General features: G+C 41.2%; 4 protein-coding genes across 7 annotated transcripts; 2 read left to right on the forward strand and 2 right to left on the reverse strand.

The window, feature by feature from the left end:
- Window positions 1–67: 67 nt before the first annotated feature.
- On the reverse strand, window positions 68–674 carry LOC117587321. Its single transcript, XM_034277952.1, has 2 exons — window positions 435–674; window positions 68–372 (listed from the first exon to the last, which is right to left on the reverse strand). The coding sequence occupies exons 1-2, from the start codon at window positions 466–468 to the stop codon at window positions 101–103; spliced, it is 306 nt and encodes a 101-aa protein (XP_034133843.1). The 5' UTR covers window positions 469–674; the 3' UTR covers window positions 68–100.
- A 120-nt stretch (window positions 675–794) lies between these two features.
- Window positions 795–5,894, forward strand: LOC117587148 (ATP-binding cassette sub-family A member 2-like). Its single transcript, XM_034277655.1, has 9 exons — window positions 795–1,012; window positions 1,072–1,651; window positions 1,711–1,854; window positions 1,911–3,107; window positions 3,164–3,822; window positions 3,898–3,957; window positions 4,015–4,391; window positions 4,854–4,986; window positions 5,234–5,894. Exons 1-9 carry the CDS (start codon window positions 813–815, stop codon window positions 5,892–5,894), a joined length of 4,011 nt encoding a protein of 1,336 aa, XP_034133546.1. The 5' UTR covers window positions 795–812.
- A 743-nt stretch (window positions 5,895–6,637) lies between these two features.
- Window positions 6,638–12,440, forward strand: LOC117587307 (huntingtin-interacting protein 1). Of its 3 annotated transcripts, XM_034277902.1 has the most exons (9): window positions 6,639–6,881; window positions 7,491–7,909; window positions 7,976–8,706; window positions 9,216–9,325; window positions 9,386–9,919; window positions 9,982–10,341; window positions 10,404–10,839; window positions 10,901–11,305; window positions 11,365–12,440. In XM_034277902.1, the coding sequence occupies exons 1-9, from the start codon at window positions 6,846–6,848 to the stop codon at window positions 11,850–11,852; spliced, it is 3,519 nt and encodes a 1,172-aa protein (XP_034133793.1). In that variant the 5' UTR covers window positions 6,639–6,845; the 3' UTR covers window positions 11,853–12,440. The 3 variants fall into 3 exon arrangements, with proteins under 3 accessions (XP_034133794.1, XP_034133793.1, XP_034133795.1); XM_034277903.1 differs by lacking the exon at window positions 9,982–10,341 and having other exon boundaries at window positions 6,638–6,881; XM_034277904.1 differs by lacking the exons at window positions 6,639–6,881; window positions 7,491–7,909; window positions 7,976–8,706 and adding an exon at window positions 9,002–9,137.
- On the reverse strand, window positions 12,006–25,337 carry LOC117587306 (vacuolar protein sorting-associated protein 13D). 2 transcript variants are annotated; one of them, XM_034277901.1, is made up of 18 exons: window positions 25,133–25,337; window positions 24,282–25,072; window positions 23,180–24,226; window positions 22,175–23,118; window positions 22,004–22,116; window positions 21,164–21,944; window positions 20,965–21,093; window positions 20,580–20,910; window positions 19,726–20,517; window positions 19,409–19,665; window positions 19,208–19,352; window positions 15,815–19,153; window positions 15,557–15,760; window positions 14,632–15,495; window positions 14,256–14,570; window positions 13,699–14,193; window positions 12,528–13,640; window positions 12,006–12,432 (listed from the first exon to the last, which is right to left on the reverse strand). In XM_034277901.1, exons 1-18 carry the CDS (start codon window positions 25,227–25,229, stop codon window positions 12,382–12,384), a joined length of 11,808 nt encoding a protein of 3,935 aa, XP_034133792.1. In that variant the 5' UTR covers window positions 25,230–25,337; the 3' UTR covers window positions 12,006–12,381. The 2 variants fall into 2 exon arrangements, with proteins under 2 accessions (XP_034133792.1, XP_034133791.1); XM_034277900.1 differs by having other exon boundaries at window positions 19,409–19,661; window positions 19,722–20,517.
- Between the last annotated feature and the right edge of the window lie 53 nt (window positions 25,338–25,390).

Below are 25,390 nucleotides of genomic sequence, written 5' to 3' on the forward strand. Positions count from 1 at the left end.
TTTAAATGGATTATATAGATATTTAATTGATTGATTCTTCATAAAAACAAGTTAATACACATATAAATAAGAAACAATATTGATAAACATTTAAATTGATTTAAGCTTCAGCAGAGCCACTCTCCAGGTCTTCCCAGGACTGTTCGGCTGGCACATATTCAATGATTTCCTCTTCCCAGGTGCCATCATCTCCAGAATTGTTGCCCTGATCATCCTGATCTTCCTCGTCAGCATCTTCCCCTGAGGCTTGCGAGTTATCCTCGGAGTTGTCCTCTTCCGAAGCCCAACGATAGCGACGATCGCTGATACCTTCGCTGTCTTGCTCCACAGCCTCACTGGACAGGCTTGCGGCAATGACCAGGGCCAGGACACCTATTATAAGCCATATAATGAGTTTTTCTTCCTATGGCTTGGAATTTTATTTTTCAACTTACCGAAGACTAGGAAGATAACTTTGTTGGACTGCATATTGATGATTTGGTTTGATTGTTGCTTGAACTGCTTTCGATGCTGACTGATCAGTTCGGGGCCCCTTTTGTAGTAAAATTTTTTGGCAAATGCCGTGCCAGTTCTATGGCATAACAGATGTTGCTATTATGTGTATAACCCAGCTACGTCACTTGCCCTCAAATGCGAAATTGAAACAACTAATCAAATGTTTGCTCAAGCTCTTCGGTGGGTGAGTAATTAATAGCACAAGGTTAATTTACGCACATTTTGGGACATAGATATTATTTCTAGGCGTAGCATGTCATGTTATAAATATTTTTATTTATAAGAATTTAACTTACTAATTTTTGCATTGATTCGTAATGGCCATTCAATTATTTGTTCTATTGGTAAAGAACTTTAAGAGTTATACGCGATGCGAGATGGTTTTTTATCTGTTGCTGCCGCTGCTAATGATACACTTGGTTTATATACGATGTTCCGTAAATCAAGAGAATTCCTCGCATTGTTTCTTACGGCGAAATGGCACACTTGGGGATAATGTAAAACTTAGTCCATTGTAGTAAGTTTTATGGATTTGAGTTAATTTCTCTTGGCTTCCTTTTCAATTCATATATTTAGTAATTTAATGGAAATGATTGCCGATGTAACACCAGAAAAAACACTTTTATTATACTCAAACAAGGATTCAATAGTCGTACCACTTAAATCAGCTTTATTTAATATCCTAAAGCTGAGATCTGTTGAGCGTGTCAACTCTGAAAAAGATATGGAAACTACCCTTATAAACGAAAACTTCTTGGGCGGAATTATTTGGAAGGTGAATGCTGGTGAATACTTTGAATACACGGACATCACAATTCGATTTCCCAGTGCCCTGCGAACGATACCAACTGACTTATGGAATACCAATCATGTCAGGGGCGATGGGAACACGCCCCGACCGCTGTACATGAACGAAGGATTCTTGCAGATAATGTATGCCATTGTGGCATTTCTAGCATATCCTGCAGTCAGCAACATAACCAAAAGGTACAAGGATGATGGAATAACGATCGTGTCAAAGCCGTTTCTTAGCGATAAAGAGTATAATGAATACTTTGATCCACAAATACTTGACCCAATGGGTACAACTCTTGCAAATGTGTTGCCATTTTATTTGAGTTCTCTTTACATTTATCCATTTGTGCGCTTGGTTATGGTGGGTTAAGGAATGGAGTTTATTTTCTATAGTAAAGATTTGTATATTTTATTGTGCAGCACATGCAAAAGGAAAAGAACAATCAACTAAATGACTTGATGAGCATTTCCAGTGCAAATCGGATTACCCAGTATCTCTCCTGGTTTACTTCTACTTTAATTTTGGCCACTGTGATTAACTTGTTGACCATATTCTTACTTACGGTAGGGTTTTCATGTATTTTACATATATTTTATACATAATTTAGAACCTTTCATAGGCACCCATCTGCAAAAATGGCAACATTTTAAATTGTTCGAGTTTCACAGCCGTTTGGTGTTTCTTTACCATTTGGACAGTGTGTGGCATTTGTTTATGTTTCTTAATCCATAGTTTACTTCGAAGTGCAACCCTTGCTGCCATTGTGATTGTCTTCCTATCGGTTTTGTGTTTCCTGTTGTATATCTATGTGGATGTCCCAAGAATAGTTGTGCGCTATCCATTGTGTCTGTTGTATCAGTTTGGTTTCCTAACTGGCCTGCGAAAAATACTTTACTACGAGAAGTACGATAATACGGGACTGCAGTGGTATCATTTCTTGAGAGGAAACTTCTACAATAGTTTTGCCGTAATATCCATTATAATGCTGATGGCTGCCTTTACTTTTCTGGTATTGTGCCTAACTGTCGAGCTGTGCTGCCCGGGCAAGTACGGAGTGTCCATATTACGCTTTCGAAGTAATCGTGATGCCTTGAGCTGCCAACAGAACTTTCAAAGGAACTTTCGCCATTTGAGCCCTGCCGTGGTGCAGGCATGCATTTTGCACAAGAGTCAACACAGAAAGCCGCCACTGACCAATTTCGCCATGAATATGTACGATGATCAGATCACGGTCATATTGGGACTATCGGATTCGGGCAAGTCCGCTGTTATCAACGCCATTTCGGGCAGCATTCCTCCCCGATCGGGCTGGGTGAAAATTGACGACAGAGACATAGCGAGGACGACCAGAACTGCGGTGGGATTGTCGCCCCAGCATAATCCACTGTTTGCCAATCTGAGTGTTAAGGAGAACATGTACTTCTTCTATTCGCTGCGTAATGTGAGCGCCCATGTCAGAACTCGTTCCACGGAAAGGTATTTGAAGGCCCTCGAGCTCTGGCAAGTTAGAAATGTGAAAAGCCGCTGCTTGGACAGAGCCGACCGGCGGAGACTATCCGTGGCCTGTGCCTTTTGTGGCAATCCACGTATTGTAGTGTTGGATGAACCCAGCGAGGGTCTGGAACCCTGCGAACGACGATTGCTGTGGGATCTGCTACAGTCGGAGAAGCGTTGCAGGACTTTAATTGTCACAACTTATCATATCGAAGAGGCGGATGTTCTGGGAGATCGTTTGGCCATACTATGCGATGGTCAACTGCTTTTTAATGGCACTTCCACGTTTCTAAAGAACACGCATGGCTCTGGGTATCAATTGGTATGAGTTACACCATTCCCTATAAGCTCTATCTGCTATTTGTATTTATTTCTCAGGTCTGTTCGCAAGGTGAAATATGCGAGGAGCCACAGATAACCTCTTTAGTGCTGCAGTACATACCAGAGACGAGTGCATCCTCTGACAAGCCATCTGAAATTGCTTACAGCATACCCCAGGACTACTGTCGCAACATTGTGCCATTGCTTCGGCAGCTGGAGCAGGGAGCTAATTGCTTTAAAATGGGTGCCATTGGTATTGGCACCATGCCCATTATAAATAAATTTGTCAAGGCCACATCGCCGGGCTCCGACACTAACAGGGGCAATTTTGCAAGCAGCTCGCCCGAACCAGATGAAAGTTTGTTGTATGGCTACAAATTGTGCTGCAATCAATGGAATGCAATGTTGCTTAAAAAGTTCTATCACATTCGGCACAATTTTCTGGTTTTCTTTATGCTTTTATCGCTGCTGTTATTGGGCGCCTCGGCGCTGCAAAGGTACTTTTATACTTGGCCAATTCCAGTCAAATATCTTCCGCAGTCGGGCGCGGATTTTGTGTCGCAGGACCTGTTGCCACTCAGGTTGGAAATGTATGGACCAAATTGTCGTGTGGCTTTTCTACGAGACTTAAATGATGAGAATCCACTTATACATCTCCTGAAGATGAAAATAAGTGGCTGCCGCACCGATGATATATCAGCGACAGACGTGGACACGTATGCAGATATCCTGAATGATGTTTATGTTTTTGGCATTAAAATCAACATGTGCGAATATCAAATATATTATAGCCGAAAATTTCTACACTCGGAGGCAGTTGCGGCAAGCCTAATGGCTTACTTGGCCAACAGGTGAGTATTTGTTTATAATTTTAGCATAAAACATATTTAAAACCTTTCAAATTTCAGTGGATTTTTGGGCTTATTTTGCACTGAACCCAACCGACCCATGGAATCTTTAACGAAAAACATAAACTTCAACCATCATCCGTATCCATCCATTCAGTTGAGTGAAAATTCCACAGTGCGTCAAATTGAGTGCTTCGAGAGTGGACCATTGTATCTGAATCTGTTTTGTGTCAGTATCTTCAGCGGGTTCTTTGCCGCCTACATTGTCAGAGAGCGACGCATTGGATTCAAGTTGATGCAACAAGTGGAGGGCATTAATATGACTACATTCTGGCTCTCCCACCTATTCTGGGACTGGATGTGTCTTTCCATATTTTCCGTATCACTGGTAATACTCATGACGCTGCTTCTACATAAGAATTTCGATGATGAGACAGGTAATGTTTGAGTTGTTATTTGATTTTGGTATATAATTATATTGGCAATTATAAATTATTTGTAGTGGCATATGTCATTGGCATGATCCTATTTAGCTGTGCCCTGCTACTCTTCTTATACTTGTTGATGCAATTCTTTACGCGAGAGATTTATGGATGGGCTACACCGGTATTACTATTGTTTGTTTTGGGTAAGTTAGTATAAATTGGCACTTAAATGTGGCTTCTTTGATTGTTCTTTGCTTGCAGCCATACCCTTTGAGTGGCCTGCACCCGATAAAGAATTTGCTTTCCTCTATTTAATACCCACATACTCTGCCATTGCATTGATGCATTCCATCTGCATTGAGGCATCATCGTATAAAGTTTGTAAGGGAAGAACAGACAAACTATATGCAGGATGCGGTGAATAAGTAAATTGCTGATTAAACAAAGAGAGATCTTCATCTTAATTTCCATTAGAGATCCACTCACATTGGTGCTGCACGTACGCTGGATTTCCATACATAATGGCACTGATGGGCACATCTATGTTATTTTATATCCTACTCCTGCTGCTGGAGCGTGGATCATTTTGCAAGAGGAGACCAAGAAGGTAAGACCTCGGTTAACACTTTACTGATATAAATTCTAATGTTATCTGATAGACGTACAGGTGGTGAATATCCCGACTATTGTGATGTGCAAAGAATGACCCAAAATGAGCTTAGAAACCACACACTTCTCTTGGAGAATGTGGTAACAAAAAACAAAAGAAGTCCGGTCAAAGATGTCACTTTTGGACTCAAACCGCAAGTATATAGTTATTTAATTAATCTACATTTTCTAATCTCTGTTTTTAGCATGGATGTCCTTGGACTAGTGGGTGAACGTTCTGGCAAGACTAGCATTAACAAAGTAATTGTATCGAATATCAAGCTATCTTCGGGTCGTGTTCTAGTCAAAGGTGTCGACGTACACAGCAAGAAAATAAACCGATACAGGGCCTACAAATATATGGGTTATTGCCCACAAAATGATTGTTTTGAGCCCAAATTTACGGGTCGTGAAAATTTAAAAATATTCTGCCTTATACGTGGCTTAAGGGCGGATAAAGTGCACGAAGTATCCGAGGAACTGGCCGAAAATCTCAACTTTCGAGAACATTTGGATAAACAATCGTGGAAGTATACGGTCAGTGATAGGCGAAAACTGAGTACTGCAATATCTGTGATAGGAACTCCCCCACTCATCATATTGGATGAACCCACCGCTGGAGTGGAGAAGGCGCATCGAGCGGATGTTTTGGATGTGATCAAGAGTGTCAACGAATGTGGCAGCACCATTTTGCTATCCTCAAACAATGTTGAAGATTTTCAATCTCTGTGCAACCGAATGGCACTGCTGAAGCGGGGAAAAGTCATTGGCATTGGATCAGTGGAGAGCTTCCGAAACAGTTTAACCCCAGGACTGATTCTCATGGTAAAAGTCAGGCCACATGCCATAATACAAAGTGTGAGGTAAGCCATTGACTTTTTAATAACTGTAATGTACCGTAAACCGTAATCCAATAACAAAATGTACTCACAGAAATGGACGCTTCCAAGCCAGCGAGCAAGAAATTGTTGCCAATATAACTGCATTCCTGTTGCACAGATTCCAAAATGTTTATTTGCTGTAGGTATTGTTTATATCTTTTCACTGAAAATCCCTTAACACTTTGTGTTCGAGTCTCTGCAGCGAGGAAATCCAGGGAGATCTTTTGTATTACATACACAACACTACGATTCCACTCGCGGACGCCTTCAAAATAATAGAGCAAAACCGACACGACCTTTTCATTTCGGACTTTTATTTAAAACACGAGAACATGGAACTAACCTTTGTCACTCAAAACTTTCGAATTCTAAAATAAATGTTCATTAATTGGAATAACTGTTAACGTCCTTCTTGTTTTCTCCGATATTTTGCAGATCGATAGCCTGCATATGTTGCAAAAACATTATCGGTATATTTGTGCGATAGCTTTTAATATCGGCGGCATTTTGAAATCAGGTCTGCATACGTAAACATACACTTAAAAAGGTCTGAAAATATTTTACTTAATCAACAGTTTAGTTACGACTTTTAGCCTATAACAAAATAACTATAATTATTATTAATATTAAGAATTTGTGTTTTTTTAATATGAAAATATGCAGTTTTGTTGATGCAAAATATCGATGCGATATCCATCACTAATTCCAGATACGGTAACACTTGTTATGATTCACATACCTACACATGCACACACACACACACGAATCGGTGAAATATGAATTTCTGCAGAACAACAAATGAAAGCATTGTGATAAGATAAGATAGCTCTCATTCATTTGAACAAACAGTCTGCAGTTTACTCATGAGCTGACGAATAAACCACAAGCCAGCCCAATACGCTACTCCCACACGTTCGCTTAGGATTCCATCAACACAATGTCAACTCTAGCCGAAAAGGACTTTTACCAGTTGGTATGTAGTCCATGCAGTTTACTTTAATGCAGTTTTCCAAAGATGGTTATGTGCTCCGAATGCCAAGAGATATGGGAAACCAGTCAACAGCGATTAGCATTTTTGCAAGTGGATGGGAATGCGAATGGATTAAGCTAAAGTTGCCTACATATTCATGTCTGTATGTATGTGTGGATCATCAACAACAATCGAGTCGATCTAGTCCATGTCTGCAAGCAGCTGCAAGTGCAGAGTGAATGTTTTAAACGTTGAGGCTCATTAACTACAACACAAAGAAAAACGAAATCTGTTGCCATAGCAACCAATATTTGGACCCGATCTTGCCCTACAATATGGATGGACTCGATGCCTTGGAAACATCTGACCCAAATAAAAGTGCTCCCCAAGGGAGCGCCACTATCAATGGAATGATCGATGGCCATCAGATAGGGCCGCCATTCGCGGTTGCGCAAATGCTTTATGTATGTAGATAGCAATCGTGCGTTGCGGGGAACCTTCGAAACAGCTGGCAAGGGATGATTTTTCGTATAAGCGTAGCACCTTTCAATGACCATAAGCTTAAGGGTTGGCGCTTCTTGTCCCTATTAACCTGTTTTTCTTCTCTTACAGACTGTCAGCACGAACAAAGCTTTAAATGGCATAGAGGCACCATTAAAAATAAAACATGCTCGATCCATTATTATTATGATACACAAAACCAAAGAAGCAAAATCATTTTGGAACACCATCTCGCGGCAGTCCTTAATGCAGAGCAGATTCACTGCCTGGAAGTTTTGCCATCTGCTGCACAAGGTCCTCAGAGAGGGTCATCCATGTGCTATAAAACACTCTCAAAGTCACAGGAAAATGATTTTAGAAGTGGGCAAAATGTGGGGCCTGCTGCAGGACGATATTGGACTCTGTATAAACGCCTACTGCAAGCTGCTGGTCACTAAACTAAATTTCCATGAAAAGAATCCATTTCCCGGAACTCTAATCGTTTCATTTAAGGAACTTTCGAAAGCCGCCGATCGGGATTTAAATTACTTGTAAGTCTTGACATAATCATGCAGATATTTTATATATTAACACCAGTCTTTGTGACTTCATTTTAGCTTTCAATTGTGCGTGGAGATCTTTGATTACTTGGAGGATATCATTGCACTGCAGTTACAAATATTCGCTTCTATAAACACCTACCGAATGTCGTCCATGACGCAGCAGGGTCAGTGTAGACTGGCTCCCATGATTTGTCTTATTCAAGACTCAAACGCTCTCTATGATAATAGTGTAAGGATTATGTTTAAACTGCATGAAAACCTACCGAACGACGTCCTGAGCGGCCACAGGGATCGGTTTAACGTTTTATTTTTAAAGTTAAAAGACTTCTATGAGAATGTGCGACCGCTTCAGTATTTTAAAAGCCTTATTTCGGTTCCGGAACTGCCCGCATCCAGTCCAAATTTCAGATCACAAGTGGATTTCAGTAGCTATATACCGCCAGTAGTCTATGTGCAACCAGAGCCCGAACCAGTTGTGGAAGATCTCGTGGAAACCAGCAGTCCCTCAGAGCCAGATTATAGCCAAACGCAGCAGCAGCTGAATACACTGGAGAGCATTGTCAATGAAAAGGAAGCCACAATTGAGGAGCTTAAATTCCGATTGAATTCATTACAACAAAATTTCGATGAGCTTGGACAGAGCTACCAACGTGAAGTGACCGAAATGCAGAAAACGAATGCGCTGCTATCTAACGATCTGTTAATATCCAGGGAAATGTGCGAAAATATACGGATGCAAAACGACGATCTTGAGGCACAATTAAATCAGAATCCCATGTTAATACGTGAGTAAAAAATATCTTTTATATTAGAAAATATAATTCCTAATATATAGAGCCAGCTTTTGTCTGTAAATATCTACATATATATATCGAGAGGTATTTTCCATCTGATATATGCAAAAATATGTATCTGATATACATTTAACCAGCTGAACCCGAAGCAACTATACTTCTGACTAGTACAAAGAGCTCGCCAAACTGTTCAAAATACTCGAATGACTCTAGAGACTCTCTTTTATTTATCGAATTAAATTGAGATCTTCTATTAGCATATTCAGGCGTGTAAATAAAATGATTGTACATATAAAGAACAAAAGGAACAGTGCAAAGCTGTGGCAGGACTCGGACCCCGAGGGCATTGTCTGGAATCAAAAAGATTTAAAATGTCGCCGAGGGTTCAGCTAGTTTAAAATAAAAACATATTTATCAAAAAGGTAATTAAAATATGCTAGAATTAATGACATGTTCATAGTTTAAATTAGTATCTAACCAAAATTAAATCTACTTTACAGAAAAGGTAATGGAAGAGGAGGAAAAGCAGAAACAATCTTCAGAAAAGTTTAACAAACTGAAAACACTTTACACGCAAATTCGGGATGAGCATATTAAATTATTGCGTGAGGTAAGCAAACATTTCTATCCTTCCAACGATTTGTACTAAATGAATCCTTTACCATTTCAGCAAAGTGAATCCACAAAGGTTTTAAATAAAGAAAAGCAAACCAACTCCGAGCTACTACTGCAAACAAAAGTTCTCAACAATGAAATACTAAAGATAAAGGGCGATGTCGAAGAGAAGAATAAAATAAACTTTGATTTGCTGCAACAGATAGAAGACCAAAAGGACCAGCTTTCGCAGCTTGAATCGGTTAGGAATGAGATTAAGGAGCAATTTGATAATGTAGTAAAACAAAAGGAAATACAAGAGCTGGATTCCATATCCACGTCTGAGAGATTAAGCGAAAATAGTGTAGTTATTGAGAAACTAAATGAGACCCTAAGAGAAGCGGAAGAAAAGGCTTCACTTGCGGAAAACCAAATAGTGAAGAAAAACGAAGAACTACAACGACACTTGAAGGCGCATGAAACGGAAAAGGAAACACTCCTAGCACTGAACGAGCAACTAAAACTGGAGCATAAAACAACATTTGAGGCTCAAAAGGAAGAGTTGCAGCAAACTATAAATAGCCTTAACCAAAAGGAAACATCGCTACAGGTAGATAATCCCTAGATAATCCATTGCATTACAATTTCTTACAAATGTTTGCTTTCACACAGGAACTAACTGAAGCTCTGGCGCTACTAAAGCAGGAATTTAGCAGTGTAGCAAAACAAAAGGAAATACAAGAGCAGGATTCCATTTCGACTTCTGCGAGATTAACAGAAAATTCTTTGGTCATTGAGAAGCTGAATTCGTCCCTTAATGAGGCCAATGAAAAAGTTTCACTTGCTGAAGAACGAATAATCCAGAAAACCGAGGAGCTACAAAAGCAATTGAAGGCGCATGAAACGGAAAAGGAAACTCTTTTAGCACAGAATGAGCAACTGAAACTGGAGCATAAAACAACATTTGAGGCTCAAAGGGAAGAATTGCAGCAAACTATAAATAACCTTAACCAAAAGGAGACATCGCTACAGGTAGAACCATATATAATCTCCTTTTTTCTTACATTTACTTATATTCGTATGCTTTCACACAGGAAACGACTGGTGCTCTGGCGCTACTAAAGCAAGAAAAGCTTGCTGTGACTCAACAATACGAGGATTTGCAGGGCAAGCATGCGGCTCTGGAAGAAAACTTCCAACAAACAACGAAACAAGTAGATTCCATTACGGAATCATATCAAAACTGCCATTCCAATCTTAATGATGTGAGAAAGTTGGTTGTGCAAACTGTGAAGGATATTTGCAGTGCCAAATTGAGCGATTCCGCCGAACAGCCGCTAGATGCTATACCAAAAATTACAACAGAAATTGATGGGCTCATAGTTAGATTTATTTCCACGCCTGAACTGCAAAAGGCGAAATCCATTGAGGGATTGCAGGCTGCTATGTATTTTGGCTATACGTTTATTAAATTATATGACCAGTGCGATGTCATCTACAAATCAACAACAGAGATTGAGACTGGTCAAGGTATGTCGTTGAAGCACTCCATTTTCCCACTAAATATTTACTGACTTATTTCCAATTTTAGATATTTTAACGAAGGCCTCATCCATATGCGCAGACATAGGCACCTTTTTCCAATATTCTCTCAGCGATGAACCGAGGGATAGGGAAACGCAAAAGGCTTTAAGCGATGCTCAATCAAAACTGTCGGATATACGAAAATTAGTTGATAAAATTAAACAGACCTTTGAGCATAAAATGGACTTTGACAAGCTGCTTGAGATAGAGCTTCGTGAGATGGATAGTGCGATCGATGAGGCAGCATCAAAGATTATAAACCTGTTGGCAAAGGCACGCGAGAAGGATGACAAAACCAACTTGGAAGTCAATGGAAAAATTGTGGATGCATGCACAACCCTCATGCAATGTGTTAAAGTCTTGATTTTGAAATCCCGCGTGCTACAGCAAGAAATTGTCGCATCTCAAAAAGGTAAGACGTGCAGCGAAATTTAATATTCAATGGTTTTAATTCGCATTTCTTTGTTACAGGAAACGCAAGTGCTAACGAGTTTTATAAGCGCAACAGTCAATGGTCGGACGGTTTGATATCGGCTTCAAAAAGCGTTGCCAAGGCAGCAAATTACCTAGTGGAGGCCGCAAATAATGCCATTGAAAGTGAATCTGGAAAGAACTTTGAGCTTATAGTCGCTGCCCAGGAAATTGCTGCCTGCACTGCCCAAATGGTTATTGCCAGTAAAGTCAAGGCTAATCGTAATAGCCAAAATCTGACGGATCTAACGAAAGCCTCGCGAAGCGTTACTCAGGCCACAGGAACGTTGGTGGCCACTGTTAAAGATTGCAATTCCCAACTGGAAGAGCTAAACGAGAAGGAACTCTCCAATCTAACACCATCCCAAATAAAAACCATGGAAATGGAAATTCATGTTAAAGTTCTCGAAACGGAGCAGGCGCTGCAGACACAGCGCATGAAACTGTCGGCGTTTAGGAGGGAGCACTACAAAAACACCGATTACTAAATATGTTCAATTGTACCTAAGTATTATGTATTTTCTGTTTGTACATTTAAGGGCAGATCAACAGATCAAAGCGATGGCAAGGGCTCTCTAAGATTATCCTAACAACTGCGTTTGTTTTGCTGTAAGCTATCCAAATTCGTGGTGGAACAAGAAATTCATTAAATTATTTAGTATACCCAATGCACAGATGTAGATAGAGTTATCCTTATCAGAATTAGATCATTAGATCATGTAAAAACAGCCAAAGAGAGTTTCGTATATCTTTCGACCTTCCAACTTGGTTCATTTACTTTTAAAGCTCTCTGTTCTTATTTTTATATATTCTCATTTATTTAAACAATTAGAGTTTTGTTTAACTTAGCTCTTCTATCACATTGTACTTTTCCAAAAATCAAGTAAACTGATTAATCGATTACATTCTGTAACCCATACATACATTTAATTTAAAACGATTGCTGCAACCATAAATATTTTATATACACTCTTTTTAGCTCTAATTTTGTATTATCACGAAAAGGCTTATTGCTATTTATAAAACGGCATGTTCATGTTCATGAAACACACTCTTTGCGTAGTTTATCTGAAAGAGAAACGAAACGTAAATATGTATGATTGTGTTTTCATTAATAAATTGTTTCATATTTTTGTATAAAACAAAAATAATAGGTAACTTACGCATCTGGATGCAGCTTCAGCACATTCCTCCGATCGACATCGTATCCTTGGCCTCGTAATCTTTGGAAGATTGGTTGAAATTTCAATGTAATGGCAGGAAGATTGCCTGCTTGTCGATGGGGTAGCACCCATATTGGTGACCAGGGGATGGCATGAGAGTATTTCACTCAAATGGCAATGAAGCACATTGTTTGGAGTTCCGTCAGTAAGTGAGAATATACGAACATATTCTGTGGACACAAGCAAACGCAGTCTCGCCTCTTTATCGCTCCACAGATTCGGTTCGTACGAAATTATTTTCTCATCAAAGTTCCGACGATTTATAAGATACAAATACTGCTGTCCCTTACTCTGACGACTCGAATACATGGGCAGGAGTCCGCCAGTGGCACCAGTCACGCATCTGGGTAGCCGTTTTCTCTCTGTACAAATTCTAGCCGTACCTCGACTCGTTTCCCGTACCGCACTTGCTGTCTCTGAGGCCAGGTCAAGCACTCCAATAAGTGGCTTTGTGACAGTGCCCACTAGGCCTTTTCCCAGGCCACTCAGAAAGCCGGGAACACCATCCGATTGAGCACCGTCGTAGGTGTGTCGTACAATACTGGTCACTCCTCCAAGTAGACCAAATCCGAATCCCTTCAAACCTGCTGCCAGGTGGCCGCCAGAAGTGTTTGTCTGTGGCTCGATGATGCGCAGTCTCGTGTCATTGTCATGCTCATCGAGTACCACTTTGCCCAGACTATCAGATAATGTTTCCGTGAGCTTTGCTGTGGAATTTGATAGGCCATGGGCTACATTCTTGACTAGACTCTTGACTGAGCCTTCAAAAATTAATCCAGATACACCTTCGGAGAGATCGTTGGCAAATCCCAGGGGGTTGCCTAGAAAATCCACACTCCCCAATATCGAAGCTGCGTGCCACTTGACTTGGTTAATGTAGTGCCGCTTCATGCCCTTCAGGTACACATTCAATGTCTCAAAGTGAAATTTATCCGAGTAGCTATCGAGCTCTATGAGGGCATCTTCGAACTTAATGAGCGTAAGTCCCAATACTTTTTTGGTTTCTGATAATTCGCTGGGCAACTTGGAGGAAGTACTTGCCGACAGGCGCACCTAGGAAGAAGCTGTTTAGTTACAAATTAAATTATATAAAGCCAAAACCAAAACACACCTGAGTTGAGCCAATATTTAAATTTTCAAAATAATATCTTTTCATATTTTTGAGTATCAATTTCTCCTCAAAGTTCTCGAAATCGTAGGCCACGCTTAGGCTTTGCCTGTTGGATTTTCCATAGCCTAGAAAGGAGGCAACCTTCAGTATGAGTTTCTCCTCCAAATTCGCAATCGATGGCTTCAGGTCCAGCGTGAGATACTTGAAGATGATGGCGTTCTTGTTGGGACAGGGTAACATTTTCAGTTTCAGAACCACAGCGCTATTCTGTTGATCCTGTTCAGTGCGATTGTACGTGTGTAGTGCCACTTGGGTACCCGCATCCAGTAGCTGATTGTCGATTTGTATGTACGAAATGTTCAGATCCAATGAATTCTCAAACACACTCTGCACAAAATCACAATGTATGAGATCCAGGCTGATGAACATAATCTCTTCGCAGGGTTTGCGTGAAATTATCGATATACCAATACCCTTGAGCAACTCCACCTTAATCTGCAATATAAAATATTGTGTTTTTTATGGACGTTGAGGTAAGTTAACATTTAATCTCTTACCTGATACTCATGCTGTGCTGATACCTTCGTTTCATTGGCCATTTGTCTATTGTTCAGCGAGGCATGCATCCATACTAAATCAGGCGCTAAATATACAGAATTTTGTTTAGTTTTTATGTCGCCAATCTCGATGGTGCATATGGGACCATCCATCTTCATTGACAGCTCCAATTGCCCCGATCCAGGTCTTAACTTTTGCGCCACTATATGTTGTCCGATTGGAATGGTTTGATTGTTTCTTTTCAAGCTGGTGTTCTCAATGCGACCCAAAACCGCTTCAGAGTTGGGCTGCAAACCCTGGGCACCACAGCGGGACTGAAAATTAAAATCCAAAAGTGAATTTCAGAATGAATCGATTATGAAAGATAGCTTCTACCTGCACACACATATTGGCATGACACATTAATCTTCCACTTTCGAATCGCCATGTCTGTGTGGTGACGCGCTGCTTGTTCGGTGTTCGTACCACCAAAGTGGTAAACTCTGTGGGATTGGGTGGCCGCTCAAGATCCAGCACTAAGCGTACATCATGCGCCTCGTTGGACTGTATTGGTGGCGTGGATCCTTCGTGCTCCAATTGGCCATTGGAGTTCATGAGCCACAGCTGAGAACGATCACCAGAGTTCTTCTCCATTATGATAACTTTTTTCCCTCGTACACCCAAGACCAGCTGCTGATAGATTTGGTCGGGTTTTCGCTCGTGTTCGCTTGATCGGTCGAATGTGTCGTGAAAGGCGATGTAGATAAAGTTCGAGTACGTCAAGGATCTCTTGATGTTCGTCTTGTTTATGGGAAACTCTACCATATTCCCGCCCGGCGCTTCCACCAGCAATGTTTGTGTGCCTGAGGGATCATCCAATACATAGGCCAGCGAGGATTGAGCACGCACTGGCGTTATCCACGACGGTCTGGTGCCCATTTGTGAGAAATTAATGGCAACTTCCGAGCAATTATCAATGCGTATCGGCGGTGGTAATGTTCGTGCGTCCGTAAACAACAGAATATATGTGGCATCTTTGGAAATGACTTCCAAGCGCAGGAAAAACATTTCACTCCAATCATTTCGCACATTTATGTACAGACTTTGCACCTCATTGATGGGTATTCCCTTCGACCAGCAGCAGCACTCCACATCCGGTATGCGCACGCAAATGTACTGCTCTTGATCCCAATTGGGCCAGTGAAAGGCGAAATTGCAATCGATTGGCGCTGAAATTATGTTCCTCGTACTGGGATGATCCTGAAAGGGCAACAAGAGACATTACAGGAATGATTTTAGATCTGATCTAATGTTTACTTACAATATCGCAGCGTTGTATAAATTCCAGCTTGTAGCCACTTCTGTTGTGTAAATGGAATCTGGGTGATAATGTCACGAATGTTGTGCAGGCATATAGTCCTCTGCCACGTCGCACGCTTATGCCAATGGCATAGCTCCCTTTGGTATTTTCAGCACGCAATTCCCTGTGACTGAGGTCCTTGTGCATGCTAAAACTTTTGCACCACTGCAAAAGGTAATTGTTATAATAATTGTTTATAAAAATATCATTTTAGCATACCAAATTGTTGTTGCCAAAGGCACAGCCCAAGCGCACTTCAAGTGCCGGCGATCCCTCTTGATCAGAGAATGAAAACATGAGCGGTGCAACTTGCCGTGCGGTTTCGTGCTCATCGAATTGTCCCGCCGCCGTGTGATTGGTGCCTTCTTGCTTGTAAATCAGTGGGAGACCCGACTTATTGATGATCCAAACGGGCGCACTTATGTACACCTCCATGCCCTTGCCTTGAAAAGATTGAATAGATATGCGTAAGTGGAGTTCCCGCTTCTTGATGTCGATCAGCTTTAATTTTGGTTCAACAATGCCAATGTGCCTGCTGGGAACCTTCACGTGGCCCGAAAGCTGGAAGTTGTCCAGTGTAATGCTCAGGTTAAAGGGCTCGTATATATTGACATTATAGATATTTGTACTCTCCGAGGCACTGATCCTCCCCGTGGCACTTTCGTGTATCTTAAACATTAGATCGCAGCAGAGCATGTTATTTATTTTCAATGGAGGCAGCAGAGTGATTTTGTGCCCGGGCAGAGTCGGCTCCTTGCAGTGATAGATTTCCCTGTTAATGCTGATTAGAGTATACAATATTGTTCGATTTTTGTCATAGCACACTTGCAGCTCCTGCATGTTGTCGTCGCCGCACAGTTTCCATAAAATCTCCCTATTGCTGAAGCCAATATCGTCGGTATAATTGCCAGAAAGCACTTGATTTTCGCTGGAACAATGCGCAATGTATATAGAAGCGTCGATGAATTTAAGCGGCAGCGACATCTCATCGTTGGGTTTGATAACATTTATGGAGGACAATCCATCACCGTAGTCACTCCTCAGCGATGTCTTTAGAAAAACACTTCGATCCAGTTTGTTTATCAGCCCCAATGATGATTTTACTTTGATCAGCTTCTGTGCAGAACCAATCAGCGAGATATCGAAGATTATTCGGCACTTTGTGGCCAAATCAAGGGAATCTAAGCTGGTTGTTCGGAAGAATACACCAACTTTGTCTACTGACAGTGGTCCTATCAATGTCCAGCCATGAATCTGTACGAATATCTGATGTAAGTTCAGCTGATGCGAGTGAATGTGCCGCAGTTTGCTCTTCTGTATGAAATCAAAGGTTTTCGTCTCGTTTGGCGGCACCGAGTGCCAGTTCTTAATGATCTCCAGTTGATGCACATCCAAACAGGACATGTCCCCAAGTGGTGCGTAAATTGGCTTGAACAGCAGCGGCGTACCAGTTAGATTTTGCAGCGCAAACGGAATAAACGGCGAGCGCTGACGGAAATTCTTGGCCCCATTGTCATTGAAATCGTTTGTCCAGTTCTTTAGCACCATGTGGAACAGCTCTATAAATGTGGATGTTATATTCAGCTTAAGCAACTGTTTGCTGAAGATCTCAATCTCGAATCGTTTCCTGTTCTCCACGTGACCTTTGGTGTATTTACACTTGGCATTGCACTCCCACGTTTCGGCCACAGGTTCCCAGCCGCTGAGCCGACGATTATAATAATTTAGCGCCACTTCTGTGTCGACATTGGCCAGGCTATAATATTGCATTTTGGACTGATGTTCCTTTGCCTTCAAAGTCAGCTTAAAGAGCACCTTGGAGAGTGAAATCTCAAGCAGGGGCACATCCGCATCCATGCAGTCGTCAATTATAAACACCGATATAACATTCGCATCGACCACTAGCTCCTTCAGTTCTAGCGCTGGGTTGCGATTGGCATTTTGCTTCTGCTGGGATAGCCATAGAGCAGCGTCGTTGATCTTCCAATTGTTTATTTGCATGGCATACAGGCAATCATTGATGGGAAATCCCATGGCCACAAGGGGCGCAACTCTCTCCAGGTCCGACTCGTCTTTGGATATAACCTTTTGCACTCTGGATGTTTGCGCGGGCAAGAGTCTTGCCATTCTGGAGAATAGTTTCACGTCCACATAGGATAGCCGAATATTCAAAGGTTTCTGCACGAGAATGCTCAAGCAATTGCTTCGCAGTTCGATGTTTAGTGTGAACGGATCAATGATGGACAGCGCACTGTCATCTTCTTCATCGAGGGTGCAGGAAAAGATTTCCAAGTGATTGATATTCAAAGATACCGGAACAGAGACACTACTTGGCTTGTACGATATTAGTGTGGTGCTTTTCAATATGATTGCCTCCGAGTCCAGACGACTACAGTCTTCCGTGAATATAATCTCAGAGTCTGTGATATACACAATGAATTCTGTGACCGAAATCGGTTGGGGCATCGGCTTTTGCACTATTGGATTTGCCACAGCAGTATCCGACGTCGAATCCTCCATCAAGTATGCTTTGAGCTGTTCCAGAATATCCATCAAAGCGAACACTCTCATATTATTCAACATAATGGTGTACTTTGATAGATTTGCCTTCTTTCTGCAATGAATTTCCACTTGAACAGCATTTCTGGGCGTCGCACTGACAGCCTCCTTCTTTGACGGCTGCAGAATATTTCTAAAAACATTATCATTGCCTATGCCCCAGCCATTTCGTTCGTCCACGATCAGTATGTTGGTCGATATTAGATCTATATCCTGCGAACCATCGCTGAACAAATCAATTTCCAGCGTCGACTTAATAAAGTGAATACATGCCAGTGGTTCAATGGGCGTATTTTGTGTCGTATTCAGAGTCAGCAATATAGAAACGTCTTCCAGTAGAATTTGTATTGAAATCAAGTTCAAAATTGTCTGCGACACTTCGCTCTTGGACACCAAACTAATCGAGGAGAGCATTTCAATAGAACTGGAGACATTATTGGTGTACTTAATGTACACATCGTCTATTTGTTCTCCAATGTTGTTACTCAAAAAGCTGCGAATCAGCTTGTATTGCTCAATGTTGATTACGCCATTCACTTTGGAGAAGGTTCCCTTCGTGCTAATATCGGGGCACACGCGAATGCTCTCCGTTGATAGATTCCTCTCCAGCTGCAGGTTGAGGTAACAAGATTCCTTGAAGAACTCCTCTCCCAAGCGTACAAACTTCGTATTGGCAATGATTATTCGATCCACTGACTTCACCGAACTTCTTTCGCCCGAGAATAAATTAATGTTGACCAAATCGATGCGAATCACGTCCAAGACTTCGTTTGTCTTTGCTGAATTCAACTTCTTGCTTATGACACATGGCTCGCTCGCTAAATGGAAGCTATTCGTAAGCGTAAGCTGCCCAAGATTGGCAATTATTACTTGTTTGTTGTTATACGATGCCGGCAGCACGATAACCGGCGAGTCCGCCTGTATGAAAAGTTTCATTTGTGTTGGCCGCAAACTTCGGTCGTTTTCCACATTTTGTTTTTTAAGCTTACGAATCACAGGCTAAAAGAAGTCAATCTTTAAGTAATCAAATCACTAAAATATGCTGTCCATTACCGTTTGCAATTGCAGCAGATCCTTTACAAATAAATGTAGCTCTGTGGCAAACCTCTTTGTGTGGATATAATGCACTGCCGACATGCCGATTTTCAATGTAGAATCCACATCCAACGTCTTTAGTTCTTCCACATCGCACGGCTTTCTGTGAATACACAAAGTTTTATTAATATAAGTCTTTCCGGGAAGGGGGCCACTCACTTTCTATAAAAGAAGTTCAATGCTTCTGTGCCGCTAGTGACAAACTTTTGTTTGTAAATGTTTCCATACTGTGTGAGGTCAAAAACCGACAGAGAGCCCAAGTGGCCCTCAACAGATTTACCAAATTGGTCATTGGTGATTTTAAATAAAGCGTTTGACATATTCACTCTCGATAATAACGAATCATTTCGAATCAACGTAAAGTTGAAGGATCTTATAGACACCTTCAGCGTGCTAAAGATATCGTCTGTGTCTATAAAAAGAAAATTTGATGGTTGATTAGTTGTTTATGCTGCAGAATGACCTTTTTTACCCTTTTTAACCAGCTTCTTTTCCTGTGTAACTTTGTGACTATCGCTCTCTGCGGATATTAGACCGAAAAAGTCAAATACTGTGTACCAACGCTCCACGCAAATGGCCAAATTGAGACAATTAAATTGAATATAACTGAATTGATCCATCTCGGTGGAGCCTTTGGCTGGTCGTCCTCTGTGCGAATTGTAGGTGACCAAAGTTTGACCTTCCTTCTTGTTGCCTTTATCGTTTTTCTTGGAGAACTCAGATTTCTTGGCTCCATCAAGATTTTGAAATGGATTATTGTCTTGGAAGCACGAGGGCACCGAAGTGGATCGGCTTTTCCGATAGTTACAGTGAGTGGGTATGTCCGGGCACGATGATGAAGCCGAAGCTTTCTTTTTGATGGTTTTATCATGATTTACGGAAGTCACCATATTTCTGAATGGTGATGCATTATCCGATTTTAGGTCCTCCATCAGCACAGACTTTAATATTATTTCTATATCCTTGTCATAGCCTTTAACGCGATGTTTCACGTTGAAGTCTTTAAAGGTGATATTTATCAGGTCTTCGTGGTGTTGGTTCTGCAAATTGATTTGAAAAACCGGCACCGAAAACTGAATAATAGTGCTAATGGTGTGCTCATCTGTGGCATCCGAATCCGGCATTATAACTCCACTTGGATCGGGGTGTGCAAACTCATTTGCTTTACCATTGGAAAAATTCGTAGCATATGTAATGGACTCATTGAGGAGCTCGTAACGTTTGCGATTGAGTGAAACCTTAAGGGCTTCCACCATGCTGCCTTCAATCTATAAGTATAACGGAACTTATTAGCATATGTTCTGCATTTTTCCTTTAACAAAATACTTACTGAAACCGTATCTAGTTTTCGCTCCTCACCATTCCCGTTCCCGTCGTTATAGCCCACAGACAGCTGCAAAGTGATGGCCGTGTCGGGCAGTATGGGAATAGCATCCTTATTCTTCGATGGATGCACATTAAAGCAGTTCTCACGCTCATCAATTGTCATCGAATATACGTAAATGTTTTTGATCTTTATGGTGTATGATTCGTCAAACTCATTTGAGTCATTTACAATCATATTCGAGCACGTCATCTTGCCCAAATTTGCAATTAAAACATGCGTGCTAGTACTCGATATTGGCAATAGTATAATGGGACTATTGATGATGATATCCAATCTATAATAAAAGATAAATTAGGTGATAAAAATGCAATTATATTCGGGTACTTACCGATTGTTATGCCGATTCTTCTGTGGATTAACTGGCCGTGTTTGATCATTGACATCCGTTGCGCGGATTTGTTGCACAAATTCTTTAGCCATATCTGTTGCCTTGTTGCCGATGGAAGTCAAAAACTCTCTGAAAATGTACAAATAGGTTCAAAGTTAACTTCATTAAATATTCATACATAAATTACTTCTAAACGTACCGCAAACTTTTCTTGAAATATGTTATACAGGCATTTACATCTTGCAAAAATCGGGGACAATGTGTATAGGACACCGATGCCATTCGTACTTGAACGCTGCATGTGGTTTTATCGCTCCAGTGACTCTTAAAGCTGAACGCATCGATTTCATCGCACTTTACATCTTCTTCATCTTCATCTACATCATCCAAATTTTTTGAATATATTTCATGCGAGAGTCTGTTCAGAACTGTTTGTCGATTCAAGTCGGAGGTCCTCAGTATTTGATCGCGGCCGACGGACAGAATTCTTGGCAGGAAAAAGGCCTCTGGTGTTATGTCGATGATCTGTATGCCGCCCAGTGATCCAAATACTGTCAGTTCCGTCTGAAAAGAAGCATTTATCTTGGCTTCCGTCAAGGTCAGTGTTCCAACTTTGCGACCTCCATGATTTATTTTATATAACAATAAAATATTCAGTCGAAAAAAGTCGAAGAATATTTCGTTGTGGTTCTGCTGAGTGGCATCGGGCTCATCCAATTCGGTTGGCTCTGTCAAGGCCTCTTCCTTGATGCCACAACTTTCGTCTTGCAATGTGCTCGTAGTTTGACTTAAGATCGTTCGTTTGGCAAAATTTAAAATCTCAAGAATAGTATCCTGATTGGCGATTATATCCAAATTATTGAAGGTAATGTCTGTGGAGTGAAGTTGCGTTGCATTGCTAGCAGTGGGCCCAACAATTTTTACTTTTACAGAAATTAAAGCAGATTCCTCATCGTCACAGAAGGCAGCAATTGGATCATCTACAAAAATAAATATAAATGAAATAAAATAGATAAAGAGTTAAGTTTTTTTTTAATACCCATTTGTAGATTGCTTGCTGCATTTTCTGAAAATGCAAAAGGCAAAGGCGATCCAGGAGTAATAGGCGAAGCGATTGGACTATGTTTTAGGCTGCCCGAAAGACTATCCATTCTGCAAGTGCAAAACCAAATAGAATACATATTTGATTTGGGAAGTTTTCTGCACCTACCCCACATGTCGATGACTGGCCACTAGTAGCTCAAAGTCCGGTCCAAAGGATTGTATGGCATCCACCAGCAGAAGTCCATGCACAGACATTGTTATATTTGTTTCATTTGATTCCTTGATTAGACCCGCTCTCGCACCGATTATCTGCAACTCAGCTATGCTTTTTTCCTTGGACTGCATCTCTATGGCTAGTTGTCCAATGGCAAACTCAACCACGACTCGACTTTTGTCGTCAATGCTGTCAAGATTGTTTACCCTCTGCTCACTGGCATACGTTTGGTTTCCTCCTCTATACACTTTGCCCACATCTTTGAGCGTATCTACAGTTGGATTCATTATGCCAAAGAAGTTATTGATGAGCAATTCATTTCCGTGTATTAGGATGGTGGGACAGGAGCCGAACAAAGTGAATGACGGATACTCGGGATCCACTGTAAATATATTGCGTTGCTCCAGCGTGATCGTTATATCAAATTTATCAATTAAGTGAAAGTTCGAGGAGGTTTTTAAGCAAGCTTGCCACCTCTCCTCGTACTTGCAGACCAGCACTTGCAGATTTGAAAAGTTGATAGAGTATTTGTCGTAGATCTTATTGTGCAGCACATATTCCAGCTCTACATTCTTGTTGAGAAAATGTTGAACATTCTCACGGATGGTGGGTGATACCGAGCCACTTTTTTGCGATGCAGGCGGCGTAGAGCATGGCGTCATATAAGTTTCCTCATCATCGTCGTCATCATCATCATTGTTAACTATTTGTTGAAGGTTATCTGCTGCTGGATCTATTACCACAGCAGGAAGACATTTCTTCGCCTCCATTTTTCTCATTTCAAACTTTCCAAAGTCCAACAGAACCATCAGCGAGTTGCCAATTTTGTAGTTTTCCAGAAATATGATGCGCGGTGCAAATATCTCAATCTCAAACAACCAGGTCTTGCGATTAACCTATGGATAAAGAGTAGCTATTAAAAAAAAACACATTATAAAGGAGTTTTTGCCTACTTGCCTCATTGCCAATGAACAATTGATTCCAGTTTTTCAAAAAGTTCTTCCGTCGCTTTCCGGCGCGGCTCGAGGCTATTGTTGAAGCATTTTCTTCACTTGAATCGGTTATGAAATCCAAAATCCAGTAAATCGCATCCTTGTTGTATGTTAGATCCAAACCCTTTGACTTAATATTTAGTTGAAATCGCAATTGATTTGCATTTTCGTATCGCAGTTGAAATAGAACATCCTTTTCGAGTGTATTCACGTTTGGAGCGTTCTCGGTCTGTGGCTTAATTAGGTATTTGTGTTTGGTATTGCTGTTGGTTTTATCTAATAAATAAACTTCCTCTAGGGCTACGCCCACAGTGTAAGAAGTAAAGAGCGGACTTAGCTGAAGAAACGATGAAAAATTATTGAATTGCATTTCCATCGACTTTTGGCTCTTAGCATCTTTAATCGTCTTATCGGATCGCACGATTAGCAGGCCTTTCAGTAGCTTAATTTCAAAGTGTCCAAAGACAGCATCACACTTGAGATCGGAGGAATTTTGCATGGAGTCCTCTAGGGCCACCAAAATGTCGTCTTCCAAATGTTTGATTGACTCATCCGGCTCGTTACTCGCAGGGCTCGTTGGCATGATGGTGTACCAGCCCTTCCAGTTGGGAAACCAAAGGAAAAACATTTTCTTGACCTTTACATTTTGCGACTTGAACGCGAGACCTTTGCTAAAGACTTTGTCAAAGCATATTCGTCTCAGAATACTTAGATCCGAAACGTTTCTGTCGCTTTCGATATACATTTTAAATTCTTTGTCTTCGTCCGACAGAATATGATTTGGATTCATTATGATCAGCTTGTAGAGCAGCATGTAGCGCAGATTCTCGCTCATAATGGCAAAGTTTTCTTCTCTCGTTTTAAATATAAAGCCATGGCAAACTAGGGCATATTTCCACCACAATTTCGGATCCTCTGCCACACTACAACTTGGCCTCTTAAGTCTGTACTGTCTGATTTCCTTAATTTTACGTATTCTTGCAAGTTTGTCCAACATTTGCAGACGCTGATCCTAAAAATATCCAAATATTTGTAGAGAGGGTATCTAATGGAGTGGGAAAACTTACCTTAGATATATCTATAATTACTTCAGGAACTATAATCTCACACGAGACTCTTGGCTTGTCTTTTGTGCGTATAACCTGTTTGCACTTGTCTCGTTTCCATCGTGCAGTTGCGCAAATCGGCTTAATGATAAAGTTGTGGGGCCGCAGCTCGCAGGTCGAGTGCAATTTACTCAGAATTTCCTGATTGGTGAACGACTGGCACGTAATGTCTTCATGCAGTATGTCCCAGTAAACGGACAGCTCCTTCAGCTCCACTAGTTTGTAGTTCATTTCGTTGTTGGCAGCCTTAAACGAGCCGCTTGTCCAATTAGAATCGCAGGTCTGGGCGGTTAACGATGCAATTTTGATGCCGGTTGCTATTTTGGTTTTTCCCGCATCCACACTGTCCTCGTATCGAAAGTGCACATCAAATATCTTCAGCTCAATGTTGTCTATAATGTTGGTGGCCATATTCGTGCCATATTTAATCCAGTTGTTGTAGGAGGAAAAGTAATATGCATCCATTTGCATTCCCTTCTCGGACCGCCAGCCTGCCTCAGCATTGTCCAAGACAGCTAGCTTGTATTCCAGATCCTGTAGTTTCTCTTTGGTATAGTCCCAGTTCTCCAGGTTCTTTGGGCAAATGATGCAGAACAGCCCCTCCACCGATATGCACCAAGGGGAGGTTCGGAACTGCCGGACAGGTATTTGGAGTTTGATTTTACGTATGCTGCCACCGGCCACCTCCACCGGTAGGTTGAGCGCTCGTAGTGCATCTTTTCGTATCGGTATGTTCTCAAGCTCCACCTCGCCTACAAGAGAACAAACAATTTCACAATGCAATTATGAAATATGCAAGAATGTGCCGTTACCTGTCAAAAGAGCAACAGATAATTGCGCCGAGTTTAAGTTTTCCAGGTATTTGCCCAGATAGGTATTCAAGACCCACGTTATAAGGTCTCTTAACATGGTTGTTGAATCACCGCAGCCGCTGTTACGGCTTTTTATTTACGTTTAACTTATTTCCAAACAAACATATGGGTGTAGTGTAATTGCCACCATATGATGGGAACTATCTACATGTCGTAAATACGGTAAATGAATTATTCCACTCGTTTCGATGAATAGGA

This window comes from Drosophila guanche, unplaced genomic scaffold, assembly GCF_900245975.1.
Source record: "Drosophila guanche unplaced genomic scaffold, DGUA_6, whole genome shotgun sequence".
Taxonomy (NCBI): Eukaryota; Metazoa; Arthropoda; class Insecta; order Diptera; family Drosophilidae; genus Drosophila; species Drosophila guanche.